General features: G+C 39.4%; 2 protein-coding genes across 3 annotated transcripts in view; one reads left to right on the top strand and one right to left on the bottom strand.

Moving 5' to 3' along the window:
- Positions 1-2825, top strand: part of TAGLN (transgelin) — a 34470-nt gene extending 31645 nt beyond the window's left edge. For both annotated transcript variants that reach the window (XM_089670141.1, XM_089670142.1), the window contains exons 4-5: positions 1700-1802; positions 1898-2825. In XM_089670141.1, the coding sequence (XP_089526267.1) occupies positions 1700-1802; positions 1898-2042 (248 nt within the window). In that variant the 3' untranslated portion in view covers positions 2043-2825. The remainder of the gene's footprint in view (positions 1-1699; positions 1803-1897) is intronic.
- A 3494-nt stretch (positions 2826-6319) lies between these two features.
- Positions 6320-14950, bottom strand: part of PCSK7 (proprotein convertase subtilisin/kexin type 7) — a 104274-nt gene continuing 95643 nt past the window's right edge. The window contains 2 exon segments of the mRNA XM_089670139.1: positions 6320-14209; positions 14212-14520. Coding sequence (XP_089526265.1) covers positions 14090-14209; positions 14212-14520 — 429 coding nt within the window. The 3' untranslated portion in view covers positions 6320-14089.

The raw sequence follows: 14950 nt of genomic DNA, 5'->3' as shown, positions 1-14950 counted from the left end.
GGAGTTTCCAATATGGCACCCACACATGTCCAGTGCGGTCTCCCAGTTGCACTTGTGCAGTAGCACAGATGGGTGGGCCATGCCTGTGCAATAGTCAGTGGTCCTAGCACTGACAGGCTGACTCCCCACCCCTTCAACGTCTGCATCAATTCTGTCAGCACTCATACGTCTATTTCCCAAAGAATCTCTGGATTATGATGCTGAGCACGTGCACTCAGCTTCTTTGGTTGACCATGGGGAGGCCTGTTCTGAGTGGAACCTGTCCTGTTAAACCGCTGTATGGTCTTGGCCACCATGCTGCAGCTCAGTTTAAGGGTCTTGGCAATCTTGTTTTAGCCTAGGCCAGGGGTGGGCAATCGTTTTGACGTGAGGGCCGCAATGGGTTCATATATTGGACCCGGGGGCCGGACCAAGAGTAGATGAATGATGTGTATGTGTCATCCATAGTAAGTATAGTAATATTCCCCCATAGTAAGCATAGTAATTAATCCCCCATATAGTAATTCATCCCCCATAGTAATTCATCCCCCATATAGTAATTCATCCCCCATATAGTAATTCATCCCTCATATAGTATTTCATCCCCCACAGTACTATTCCCCCCCAAGTAGTAAGCCAAGTCCCCCCTGTGTCAATTCACTTACATTTGCTCCGCGCGTTCCTCTCGCCGTGTTCCCGCGCCGTTCCGGTCTTCAGGGCGGACTGTGAAAGGAGCCTAGCTCCCCTCCCCTCACGTTCGTCACGCTGCCCCGCCTACACACATCCTGACAGCCACATCCGCGGGCCGGATTAAAAGGTCCGCCGGGCCGTAGTTTGCCCATTGCTGGCCTAGGCTATCTTTATGTAGAGTAACAATTCTTTTTTTCAGATCCTCAGAGTTCTTTGCCATGAGGTGCCATGTTGAACTTCCAGTGACCAGTATGAGAGAGTGTGAGCGATAACACCAAATTTAACACACCTGCTCCCCATTCACACCTGAGACTTTGTAACACTAACGAGTCACATGACACCGAGAGGAAAAATGGCTAGTTGGGCCCAATTTGGACATTTTCACTTAGGGGTGTACTCACTTTTGTTGCCAGCGGTTTAGACATTAATGGCTGTGTGTTGAGTTATTTTGAGAGGACAGCAAATTTACATGTTATACAAGCTGTACACTCACTACGTCACATTGTAGCAAAGTGTCATTTCATCAGTGTTGTCACATGAAAAGATAGAAGAAAATATTTACAAAAATGTGACGGATGTACTCACTTCTGTGTTAGTGTGTGTGTGTTAGTGTGTTAGTGTGTGTGTGACACGCACAGTTCAGCCACGACTTTATCACTGCTGACAGGTTAAGTGAGCAACAAAATAAAATGGGAGTGCGTTGGTTGGGCTCTGTCACAGGTGTCACAGGCACTTGGCTAAGACAGCTGCATCCACCCGTCCCTAATTTATGGGCTGCCTTTCCTGTCCTACGGATATTTATGAACAGGAGAAATCAGCTTGCTTTTTACAAACTGTCCATAAATTTATGAACAGTTGGCAACACTGCCCAAAAGTTCTGCCTAAAGAGAATAAAAGTTGATATAAAATACTTCGCATTTACCTAAAATACTTTAAAACGTCATGTTTTTGTCTTGACAACAGTAAAAGAATGATGTACAAAATTGTCATATTTACATTGCTATACACATATATGGAAATGTCTTTACAGGAAAAGATTTGGCTGCTGTTCAGAGGACAGTTGTGGCTCTTGGAAGTATTGCAGTCACTAAAGACGATGGCCAGTATCAAGGAGATCCCTCCTGGTTCATGAAGTAAGTGGTAGGACTCAATAAGTATATTATTTCCCAAACAATTGATCATTTTGATGTTTACTATATACAATGACCATTTATATTGGTTTCCCTAGGAAAGCCCAGGAACACAAACGGGATTTCACTGAAGACAAGATGAAACAAGGAAAGAATATAATTGGTTTGCAGATGGGTAGCAACCAAGGAGCCTCCCAGGCTGGCATGACAGGCTATGGCCGCCCAAGACAGATTATGAGTTAAAGCCAAAAAAAGAGGCAAGAATTGTTAACCTCTTCACTGCTCTAAGAGTCCCTAAGCAAATCTGCAGCAATGAAAGGGTGAGACCAAATCTGGTTCTCCTAGTCATTCCACTATTTCCATGGAAGAAGAAACGCAAGCATAGCCATTCCAATGACATATCTAACAACGAAGGATCCACCGCAAGAAAACACTTTCACTTTTGTATCATAAAAGTGGTCATTACTATCCAAAACAATTTTATGCAGCCTTCTAACTATATTTTCAGCTACTGAAAGTGAAATGTTATTAAACATAACAAGGTCTTCTGAAATATGGTTGGCTGCTTGAGATCCAGTCTTCATTCATGACATCCATTCCATCCCCTTGGTATATGTCCATCCTAGTAAAAATCCTGTCTTGTTCAGAAACAATATTTCTCTCAAGACATCTCCAGAGTGCTTATTCACCAACTATAGCAGTTTTGAAATGATTAAAAACTCAATATTGTTCATCTGCATTTCATGCTCCTCTCTTATAGCCCTCATTCAATGCTTTAGCTCATTAGCTCACACTTGGCTATTTTCATTTGTAGAAACAGATCTCTATGTAACAAGGTCTTCACAAATATTGCTCATCATTTCTTTGCTATGCAACAGCATGTTTTCTATTCAATCTGACAGCAGTTAATGAGGTTAATTGTCACCTACATTTTCAACCGTAAATTTCTCTACCCAGTTAAATCAGTGTTTATTATAAGGATTTTTTATTCTTTGTTGGTCAAAATAAAACATTTTAAACCATTAAGACTGTATTTTGTTAGTACATTGTGCTACCTACACTGCTATATTTAGCCATAATGCAGAGTTCCAAAAACTATGAACTTTGTTCAGTGTTGGTGATGGTTGGACACTTGTCATTTTTCATTTCCCTGGGCACTTCCACCTCCAGACTGCCTGTGTCATGTGTGCATCTGGAGATTTGCCAGTTCAAATCTGGCACAAGCCCTACACAGGTATAGTGGACTGCAAGCAGAACTGAAGCACAGGAATTAAAACTGCAGCAGCCAGAGAGAAAGGCAAGCAATTTGTTTTCATGTAGGGCTTGTAGCTTTCTATTTCCGAACAGACTTGGGTATCATTACAGTGGTTTACAGTGACTGCCAACTAAAATTCATTGGGTTTTCACATTAAAAAGTGGATGGGAAGCCATGGATTCTCAAGGATATTGTCACACCTAAAGATTTGCTTTATGGAAATGTGCTTCTTAGAATATTTATTTTTTTTAAGTTTAATTTTATTAACATAAGGCAGTATCCATGACAGACAATATATATGGTTACAGGTACAAAGGCAGGTTTCAGTCCAAAGACTGAATACAAAGAAACTTCCAAGAATAACAGTTATGTCAAAATCCATATCCTGAATCAAATTACTGGAAAAGTAAGGAAACAATGCAGTGCAAAATAAATAAATAAAACCACAGACATCATAGATGCATAGGTACTTTATTTGCACACCGAGGATAACGAAACCCTGCATCCAAGACATATCCAACCATAGCTCCCTTATACGGAGAAAGGGTACTGCCCATTCTTGGAATATTTTAACAAACTATATGTTAAAGACACAAGCCAACACCAAGTATACCCAATAAGTTAAAGTGTACCTAAAGCAAAAACATTTTTTTTTTTAATTATGAAATGGTGAGGAGTTATAAACCCTGTTGGGCTGTTATTGCTGTCTGTGCTCTCAGTAGCTAGGAGAGGAGAGAGTTTTAGGTCAGACAATGCAGCGACTGTCAAACTTCAGGTGACCCCTAACCCCTTTAAGAGGACCTTTCCCTTTTTCACTAAAAATTACATCAGCTTGTAACTCTGCATGCTGACATATAATAATCTTGCATTATTTAAACATTTTATTCACTTACAAGTACTGTTTTTCCACTTTTTGGTTAAGTGAGGCACTGGTGATGTAACTAGGGCCTCACAGATGCATTCTGGGAAGGTTCTCCCTGCTCAGATCATATGCACGGTCACATGTTCCAAGAGGCAGACCCAGAATTGCACAAAGTAAAGGAAAATGGATTAACTTGCCCTTAGTGAAAATGGCCACTGTGAGAAGTGCAAAGGGTTTATTTTGAACACTTATTAGAGCTGAAGGGGTGGCTTGGATAAGGTATGAAAATGTCTTCAACATTAAAGAACAAGCCAACTGCAAAGCTACATTTCATGACAGTTTAGCTGCAGCCCTGACCTACCCAACCTACCTGTGGTCATATTTGGCCAGCACAACTTCTGTCTTACCATGCCCCATCCCTTTTATTTTGAAATAGAATAAAAACCCTGCTGCCTTTGACAGCATGATATTCTCTATATATGAAGTGTGCATGGTTTGACTAGAAGAACGGTCTGGATAAAAGCGCACAGATGTGTCCCAAAGGAAATAAGTGAATGGTATATGTCAACTATGATTGGTGGGGAAAAAACTCACTGCTGCCATGGTAAAAACACATCGGTTTGTGGGAAGTATGAACAGGAGCCAGGCGCTGTGTAGTTTTGTGATAAAAGTAATACACCTTGTATGGAGGTGTGCCTTTAATAGTCATACGGTAAAAAATAATTAACCAGCCTGTGGCTTTAAGAAGCCAGGTTCCAAGATAGACGGCCCGTCCGCTCAGAGGGAAGCAGTGGAGTAGAATACCTGTCAGTGCAGGGACCACGTGTACCCGACATCCCAGCGTCCTGGATGACGTCACCACGATGTGGAGAGACAGAGGGGGGGGGGGGGGGGAACTCTTGCAATCCGATCCTGTTGTGAGACGAGCCATCCGCTCCTGATTATCCCTTTGATTATTCCCCTGGTTGTTAAGCCAGCCCCTTCTGTTGTGCAGGTCTGCTATAAAATGGCCGATTGCTGGACTTTTCACAGACTTGATAAAGTGCATGCGCGCGAAACATGTTGTCCCGGCAACCGGCCTTTTCCTTCTAAAGCTGCGGCTCCTGCAAGAGTTCCCCCCCCTCTGTCTCTCCACATCGTGGTGACGTCATCCAGGTCGCTGGGACGTCGGGTACACATGGTCCCTGCACTGACAGGTATTCTACTCCACTGCGTCCCTCTGAGCGGGTGGGCCGTCCATCTTGGAACCTGGCTTCTTAAAGCCACAGGCTGGTTATTTTTTACCATATGAATTATTAACCTCCTCGGTGGTATGATTATTTCCGATTTTTTGTGCTGAAAGCGGTACCATTTTTTTGCATGGAAATATGTAGTTTTTTATTGTAGGCTCTAATTTTTAGGAATAACTCACTAAAATCTGTACGAACAAGAGTCTAGTAAACATCCCGGATATGATAAAATTTGAAACACAAAATCATAAATTATAATTTAATAATCATAAAAAATAATAATATAATAATAAATTTAATTCAATAATATAATCAAACCAAAAACACTGAAATTTGAAATACAGACGCAAATTCGCACATCGCTGAGCAAAGTCGCAAAATCGTTGTCAGTGTCTGATGACGAATTTCCCCACAAATCATTATCACTCAATTCTGCAAGTGGTTCTGATTTACTATCGCTGTTCTCTAGCCGGTCTAAAATCGATTTTGACCTAAAGGGACGCTTTTTGGACGCCATGGACTTTTCTAAGTTTCCAGGCAGAAAGAACGGTCAAAATGCAGGCAGGGCACAGGACAAAGCAGTAGGGACAAAATATATGTGAAATGGTTTGATACAGCAATGTTTTACTATGTAATAATCATTTAAAAAAAAAATTACATTTTTTAAAAATTTCAAATTTGCCGCCGGTTCCGGCGCCCGTACGTCCCGACGTCACAGGGACCGGAACACGAAAGCCGGATGCTGGCATCGACCGGAGGAGATGGCCGGGGATGCTGCAGGGGACACATCGTGGGAGCGAAGGACAAGGTAAGTGCTGCAGGGACTCCCTGAGCAACGCCGCATGGTAAGTCCGAGTGTAGCTCGGGGTTACCGCTCTTGGTACTCAAATTTTACCCCGAGCTACACTCGGGAATACTGCTAGGGAGGTTAAAGGCACACCTCCATATAAGGTGTATTACTTTTATCACAAACCTACACAGGCTCCTGTTCATGGTTTGACTAGTCATACATTATTTGCCATTTGTTTCATCTTTAGAATCCTATTAAACCCTGTCAATCAGCAGCATACATTCAGCAGCACATTTTCTTTGTAAAACTATAATAATGAATTAGAACATAGTGAGTCAACACTCCTCTTTCTTTAATGTACAGAAGACAAGGAAACTAGATGTGTTCATGTAAAACATTTTATTGCTGTTAAAATAACATTTTCATCAAGCAAATCATATTCATCAGAACACACAGAAATTCTTCTCCAACAATCATACAAATAATAAATTAACTCGGTCGCGTAAAGCTCTCAGCATTTAATGTTTCATGTAATATGGTGAAACATTTTCATTTCTATTTTTATTTTATTTAATTAACGGGTAAACAGGATCACAGTGAAAGTAAAAGGTCCAGCATGTCTCAGGGCATATACTCTAGAATCGGCCTCAACCAATGTCATCATGCCACTGGCCCTGGGACCCTTCAAAATATGGTTACCAACAAAACTCATTTTTTTTTCAATGAAAAAATATATAATAGCTGATTTTGTTTAAATCTGAGCTTTGGGGAAAAAAACCTAATTAAATAAATACCTGAATAGCCAAAAGGACAGAAAATCCAATTTGTTTGCATTAAATGCCTTTGCAATCCCAGATATTACCTTGTAAAAGTAACATCATCACTATGCTGCACAGATCCAGTGCAGAGAGAAGAGCAAGGTCCTCCCACCCCAGGCTTCCTTGTAGAATACTACAGGCGTGAGGCAGACACAATACTACTCACTCTGCAGAATGAGAGCAGCAGTGGTTGGTCTCTATGCCAGGAAACTCATGCAAAAAGGCAAAATACAGAAGTTATTTCATGCTGGATTACTGCACAGGTCTGGAAGGATGAAGGACATTAAGATTTAATGTAAGAGTGCATATTTCTTGTATTTGGCCAATATTTACTCAGCCAGGATTTCAGCTTTACATTTTTAGACGAAGTATAGAACTTCTAAAAGCTAAGCTTGGTGTTGGGCGGCCAAAGTAAAGCAACTACTTCCCCTAACTGGCGTTGCTCTATTGCTGGCCTGGAACACTGCTCTGTAGTAACAGTAACTATGGAGCAACACCTTGCAGGTCCAGCCAGTGAAAAAGCATCTCTATAGGAAATAAATTGGCCTCTTTGGGATTCTGTAGATGGTGAGTTTTTACTGCCGTCTTTATCCCTACTATGGAGATTTTCTCACGTCCTGTTTATAGGACAATAAAGTGAGGAAAACCCTTCCAAATGGGGACAATGAAAACTACAAAAACCACATAGATATTCCCAGCCCTTCTTCCACTATCCAAAACCAAAAAAAAGGTTTGGTCTAAAATACACTCCAAATCAACAAAGAACCTTCCAATTTGTGTGTGCGTGCGTGTGCGTGCCAAGTTCTTGCATAAAGTGGATCTTATGTTCTGCAAAGTGCATAAACTAAAAGTATTCATTCCCTTTGTGTCTGGGGAGGACTCTGGATCCTCTTCCCATGCTGTATACTTAAAATGTTACTGAACCCAGGACTCTGCATTCACTATATCCAGTCTCCCACAGTACACAGAACATGGAAATGCAATTACTTTTGTAAATATAAACTGCTAAATACCCTTTCTCATCAGCAGTTAGAGCAGTTTTGTGACTTCTATCCGTGTCCAGCTGATCACTTTTTAATTCTGTAGGAGGAGTTTTCATTCTCCCCTGATTGTCCTATGATGCTGCATAACAACTGACCCTCTGTCTGGACAGTGCTGATTGGCCCTGTGCTGAATCATATGCACCCTCCCAAAGAAAAGAAAAACTCTCTAGCCATACACACTAAACTGACCATGTGCAGAGAGACACCTAGAGCTCTGTACTATCAGCAGATGGATTGGTGACAGTAGAAGAAGGGAAGGATCAGAGAAGTCAGGATAAAACAGCCTTTTTACACAATGTAGAGAATTAACCCCTTAGGTTCCACAGTAAGTATAACAAGCATGCTTTACTGCATATACAGACTGATTTTACTGTTGTGGGTTTAGTAACACTTTAAGTAGAGAGTAAGCCTTGCCTCCTCCGCACACCAAGCCCCTGTCCTGTGCTTTAACTGTCAAATGGCACAGCCTCAGTGGCCAACAGAGGCTCTACCATTTAATAGTTGAATGGTAGGGATGGCTTAACTTTGATTTGAAGAGAAACGGAGGTCCTGTGTATAGCCTGTGCCTAGGAACTTCCAGAAGCTCTGAAGACATGTGTAGGTTCCTGCAGGAAACAGAAGGTTCTTGGATATCACTAGTAATATTCAGTTATATACTTTGGTGACGTGAAAGGGTCACTTTAAATATGAAAGTTTAGGAATGTTTGTCTAATAGTCTGGATGATAAAATCCATCCAGCAAATTGTGCAATATAGCTCACAGTAACCATATTGTACAACAATCTGGTCTGGAATCTACTATTTTGGAAAATAAACTCTCACTGCTCTTTGATACGTTTGCGATTTCACTAAATTACAGCAATGCGTTTATAGAAAGCCTGGTATGGTATGGATTCACACACGCAGTCCGGCAGCAGTGAACTCAAGTTTAGGTATATAAACGAGAAGACTTATTTACTATATCAGAGTGTGCACAAAGCAGAAACCCACAGCAACCAATCCATATTAACATTTCACTGATCTTTGCCCTTCCTTTCTGAATAAGCCCCCCCCCCAAGAAAAAAACCCCCCAAAAAAAAGAAAGGATCATATAAAGTGCTTTGGAACTGAAAACAGCTCTTGGGACTTCTAAACACAATACATACTGTTTAAATATCCCATGTCAATATTTACTCAAGTGATAAAACCATATTTTAGGCATTATCCAAATCAAAATGATACCAGTGTTAAACAAACCATAGCAATTCATTAGATAAGTCCATTCTATACACTTTTTAAATTATCATAGCAACACACATAATTGCTCTCACAGCTCCTAACAACAGTAAACTAGGATAAATACGGGCTGGAAGCAGAGATTAAGCACTGTGTGATCTCTGTGCATGGTTGCTGTATGTAGCACTTACTGAACTATATCAGTTAGACCACCAAAGAACTATATTACTATAGATCAGGGGTAGGCAACTTGCGGCTCTCCAGCTGTTGCAGGACTACAAAATCCATCATGCCTCTGCAAGTCATAGCTGTAACTGTCAGTTTTGTAATGTTGCAATGCCTCATGGGAAATGTAGTTCCACAACAGCTGGAGAGCCGCAGGTTGCCTACCCCTGCTATAGATAGAGGTGATCATAGTCTCTAAAATCTCAAAAAATATTTAAAATGTCTACTTATTTAAGCAGGGCCCCCAATCCCATGGCAAAACACTGTTAAAGTGTAAAAAATATATATATATCGTGTATGTATGTATGTATGTATGTATGTATGTATGTATATATATATATATATATATATATATATATATATATATATATATATATATATATATATATAGATAGATATAGATAGATATAGACACACCCAGGAAAAAGTAAATATATGCTTTCTTTAACCACATCCTCCCCCTTCTGCATTGCAAAGTATTATGTTATGAACCTTCAGACAAGATCTTGGGAACCACTGGCATCCTATATCTTAGTGTCTTCTCCTCACAATTCCCAGGATCTCTGAAGAATCAGGACATCACCCCTTGCTTAGGAGTTATAAGTAAAGTAACTACATACATGTATATATAATTTTTAATACAATACATTTTTTTTGGTCCAGTTTTTTTACACTTTAATGCAGCTTGTTGGCATGGTGGTGGGGCCCCTGAAAAAAAAAAAAACAGACTTTTTGGTGCAAGGTCCTCTTTAAACAAATATCTGGAGCCCTGCCATGAAGGTCCTTGTTCAGACACGATTTGTTATGGTGTCACAATGCTCTCTCCCTGTCTCACAATTGCATTACTACCTTGTCACCATTGCATGTGCTTCTGGTGGAGACCATTAGGCTGCATTCACAGCGATTTGTAGCTTGAAGCTCAAAGCTCCAAAAACATTCAAACTTAAAAATCATTTGTCCTCTATGATGCCTGTTCACACCGGATCATGCAAACAGGCACCATAGAGAACTACTGATCTTTTAGGTTTGAGTGTTATTTGGAGCTTCCAAAATGCAGCCGTCTGAGACAAGGATTATTGCACTGATACTATGAGCATTAGAAAGCCTGCCCTGAGCAATGACATGCAACCACCACTGCTGATGTGCAAGCATGTAGACAGGAAGTGCCTGAATGAGGCTGGAAGAGACCTACAGAACTAGTCATTCAGAAAACAGATCTAAAAGAAAAAAATAAAAACATAGTAATTGTGACAGTATTTTAACACAATAAATATTATCCAGCTAAAGTTTACACTTACTTTAAAACACTATTTAACATGAGAAAAGTATTCTATTATCTCTTTTAAATGGCTGGAAAAACAGCTTTGGTTCCCAATCCTTTCCTAGGTGCAACCAATATACAGCAAATGATGCCACCAAAAAAAACTGTCAACCAAAGTCCATTATTTAAAAGGTATTTTTTTTAAAGAATAGAAGGAAACCTCATTTTGCCCTTGTTTAACATCATCTGATATCAAAGTACACACTCTAGTCTAGACCAAAGTCTAAAAAAAATGACTATGAGTCAAAATTTTAATTTTTGTTTTGCAAAGATGTCTGTATTTCAGAGGAGTTGGATAAATACTCTTCAGTGGCCTACAAATTTTGCATATTGCTGTTCCCAAGACATCAAAGGCGATTTAACTATTTTTCAAAGATTCAACTCTAGTTTTTTTTTTTTTTTTATTAAATAAGGAGCAATCACTACCAGGAGTATGCTACAGGGTCATGTCTAGCTGCCTCAACATTCCTTTTTATTAATTGATTTTTAGTTTTTCCTTTGGTGCTTTTTGTTTGCTTCCAGATCACGAGCAGAGTTCCCTCTGCGGTTAGCCCAGGATAACAACTACTGTATGTATTCAGGTGACAAACTTTAGCAAAGGTGGAAAAAAGGCTAAAGAGAATAAAAACGGATCTGTTGAAAAATACAGAAAAGTAGGCATTGGTGATGACGTTTCAACGATGTTTAAAAATGGGCAGTGCATTGCCAGGTATAATTATAAGGCTCAATAATAAATTACTTAAAGGGACTGTAACAAAGTCTAGATTAGTCACTAAAATTCTAAGCATATTACAGACCAGTATTTTAATAAATTAATTTTAAGCACTGATTTACTTTGCCATGTTCACAGTGCCATTGTACAACACATTTACCATTGTAGAAAAAAGCTTGTGAGTCCTTGGGGACTTCTAGATTTTGGCATGAATGGCTCCTTAAAATGATCTCAGTCATAGAAATATAGTATTACCTAATGGGCCAGACATGAACCATGTATTGCCATGGATTTACTAAAGAAAGGATCAAATGGTAATCGGAGTCAGGTGCTCACATTAATGAGTCCAGAGATCCAGCCTATTACAAGATTTACACATTTTTACAGCTATAAATCTGCTCTTAGGTGCTTTGCAAATATGCAAAACAAACATAATATGTAACAAATAAAAATACAGGACAAAAAAACCATGCCTTTTGCAAATCCTAATCTAACTGTGCAATTGTTTTTGGCATTATATAATGGACTTCACACAGCAGCAGTCTGATTAAAGGGACACTAAGCCTTGTACACACATTAAGGCCTCATTCACACCATGGTGCAGAGACGTCTGTTTTTCTGCACGTGTTCTGCAAGGGCACTAAAAAAAAACAATTGTTCTCTATTGCACATAGAGAACCTGGGCACCTGTTCCCACCACAACACTGGTATCATGTGCAGATTTTTTTCTGCGCAGGAATCTGCAACGTGCATGCACTTTTCTGCACAGAAAAAAAAAAGACATCAACACTCTGGTGTGATTAGTTATGTGCACTATTCATTCACACTGTTGTGTGAATAGTGCACATAACTAATCCAATCACAATATTCCCCCTGAAAATGGCTGTTTGGTGTCAGGTGCTGCAGTGGTCACAGGCTGGGATATGTCACTAGCACACTAAGAATTTCTCAAACAGGTCCAAAGTTTTTTTTTTTTTCTGTGGTCACATAGTGCAAACAAAGGCAAAGTTTCACAGCCACGGAGGGGCCCTGCGTGGCTCCGAAATGTTGCCTTTGTTCTCACTATGTGACCACGGAATAAAAATTAGTGCACATAGCTGACGAGCATGAAAACTGCTACCAACGTGCATGAAAACTGATGTGAAACCAATGTAAACTGATGTCTCTGCAAATGAAATCTACGCAGTTTTCATGCACGTATGGTGTGAACGTGCCCCAAATATTTTTTCGCTCAACCCAACGGGCTACAAAAACAGAGATCACTGTACTAACAGAAGAGATGTTAGAGCACCGATCTCTCCCATTGTGCCTTTGTGTTATGACAGCAGGACTGCACAGCCCCCCCCTGCCAGAACACACAAATCAGCTCCTGCAGCCATTGGCTGATCGAATGCTGGGTTTCTAACATGCCCCTTTGATAAAAGCCAGTAATTAGACTAGCTTCTGTCAGAAGACATGGACCTTGCTTTATAAATAGTCCAAGTGTTAAATAGAAGTCTTTTGTTAAAGTGAACTTGACATGTCCATGAAGGTGGATAAACAAACATTCCCAGTAAAATGCAGCTTGATCTTGCATTTGTATTCAAATCAGCCAGATGATCTGTGATGTCTGATGATGAAGGGACGGAGCTTAAAAAAATTCTGGAGAGAAAGCTTGGGCCTGGCAATCAGGGTCCTCCCTTGCCATAAATGAATTGATGTGAAGAGAAATGCAGGAGCATTTTATATGTATTATTGACTTTGGTGGCCACAACCGGTTTGCTTTAAAAGGGTTTTCTACTTGAACTGAAACATATGAGATCTTTCCTGCAGAACAAGAACAAACACTATCATAGAAAGGCTACCGTTCATAGTCTATGAAGTGGACTAAGTGATCTTCTAGTTCAAGAGGATCAATCTTTTCTAGGATTGTAAATCTTAAAAGAGCAAAAACATGGTCAGACTTTATGTAATAAGGCAGTATAAACAGCCACAGGAGAAAATCTAAAGGGGCCCCCAAAGTGTTGATGAGTACATGGGTATGACATAAGGGTCTCCCTTTCACAACAAACAGTATACAACTGTAAGCACAAAAAACAATGCAGTAGAATTCCTTTAATTTGGCTACCTGAACCTATTCTGATGAAAAATTCTGATAACCCAGCCTATTAAATATTTAACATTATACAGAATTTTTAATGTTCATTTAAAACTGCTTATAACATTGTTCAATGCTGTAAATATTACAGAATTGTCACACATACCTAAAAAACAGTGTTAGGAACAATAAGAAAGCTTTGCTTGTAAAATGTTTTAGTTTCATCCAAATAGTTTAAAGTAGACCAATAATCTGAGTTACAACTTACTAGCCCGGTCTTGTAGATGCTGAATTAAAGGAATTCCACTGTATCATAGGTAGAAAAATATCTTGCTGGGAAGGAAGAAGTGAAATCTATTTTAAAGAAGTCATATCTTCATAAAAATACACTGAAAGTTTGTATGTAAAAAGATTTTTTTGTAGAATTTTTTTTTTTTTTTTAAAGTTGAAGTGTCCCTTAAATATACTTTAAAAAATGGTCACCCGTATTAAAGTTAAATCAGTAAAGAAATTCTGTGTACAATATGCTTGTTTACAGTCCCAAACTTCTAGCAGCTGAAGAAATTGTCTAAAACCATCATGTAGGGAAGATTCTAGAAGCTGCTTTCCATAATCATCAATTAACAAGATAAGATAAGGCAAAAATCCAATATTACATCTGGACAAGCACAGACTGTTCTGTATAAACTGCTTGATCCTGTTCTTAACATTTTCTTTTTTCCTGGCTCAATTATCATTTTACTTTTACTTGTATCCAATATCCTTTAAGTCATATATATTTCCATCGACTTCATGAGCAACTTGCCTGCTATCTTTGTGCAAATTAAAGTTGGAGATCATACTTTGCCTATGTCCTGTTGTCCTGTAGATGCTATAGTTTCTCTAATGTGATTTGAAGAGTAGTGATTTCTGTGAATAGTACTGCAATCTTCATCCTCCTCCTCTTCCTCACCCTCCAGAACAGTATCTTTTAAACCGCACAGAGGTAAAGATTCAGTCTCGGTGCCTGCTTCTAGTTGCCGGGGGCTGGGTACAGCTCGGTGTTGGGTCCAGATGCAAGGGGAAACATCACAGCTAAGATCGAGATCTTTACTACTTGATATCCGAGAAAGGTACAGCTCCACAGTATAGTACAGGGACCAAAATACAGCAAAACAGCCCAGGAGCATCAGGGTCTGAGAAGATAAAATCATACAATCATATATTATACCAAGAAAAAGAAAAAAAAAACACTTAGAACAGTTCCAACTAAATGAGGTGTAATAACGATATCATTCGTTTTATAGCTCTGATTAACAAAGAAGACTATGCTCTGAAGATCCATGATCTTTGTGAAGTTTCTGCATTCTCTCCCCTCACATTTTCTACTGTATCGGTCAGTGTCTTAGCAGATTTTCCATGTAAAATAGATGTAAAACCTCAACCACTGAGCTCTCATACTGCAAAAGTAACAGATTGAAAATGACTTTTAAAATTTCTCTAAATAGGTTTAAAATTTGCAACTTTCAATAAAATAATATCTGGCATTTCTGCCATAAGGGTCCCTGTTCAGGAACCTCTTGTTATGGGGTGACATTTTCAAATGCTGTCCTGCACTGTCACTTT

Source organism: Staurois parvus, unplaced genomic scaffold (genome assembly GCF_062004578.1).
Source record: "Staurois parvus isolate SC_StPar_1 unplaced genomic scaffold, SC_StPar_1.0 ptg000087l, whole genome shotgun sequence".
In the NCBI taxonomy this organism is placed as follows: domain Eukaryota; kingdom Metazoa; phylum Chordata; class Amphibia; order Anura; family Ranidae; genus Staurois; species Staurois parvus.
This window is presented reverse-complemented; position numbering and strand designations above follow the sequence as displayed.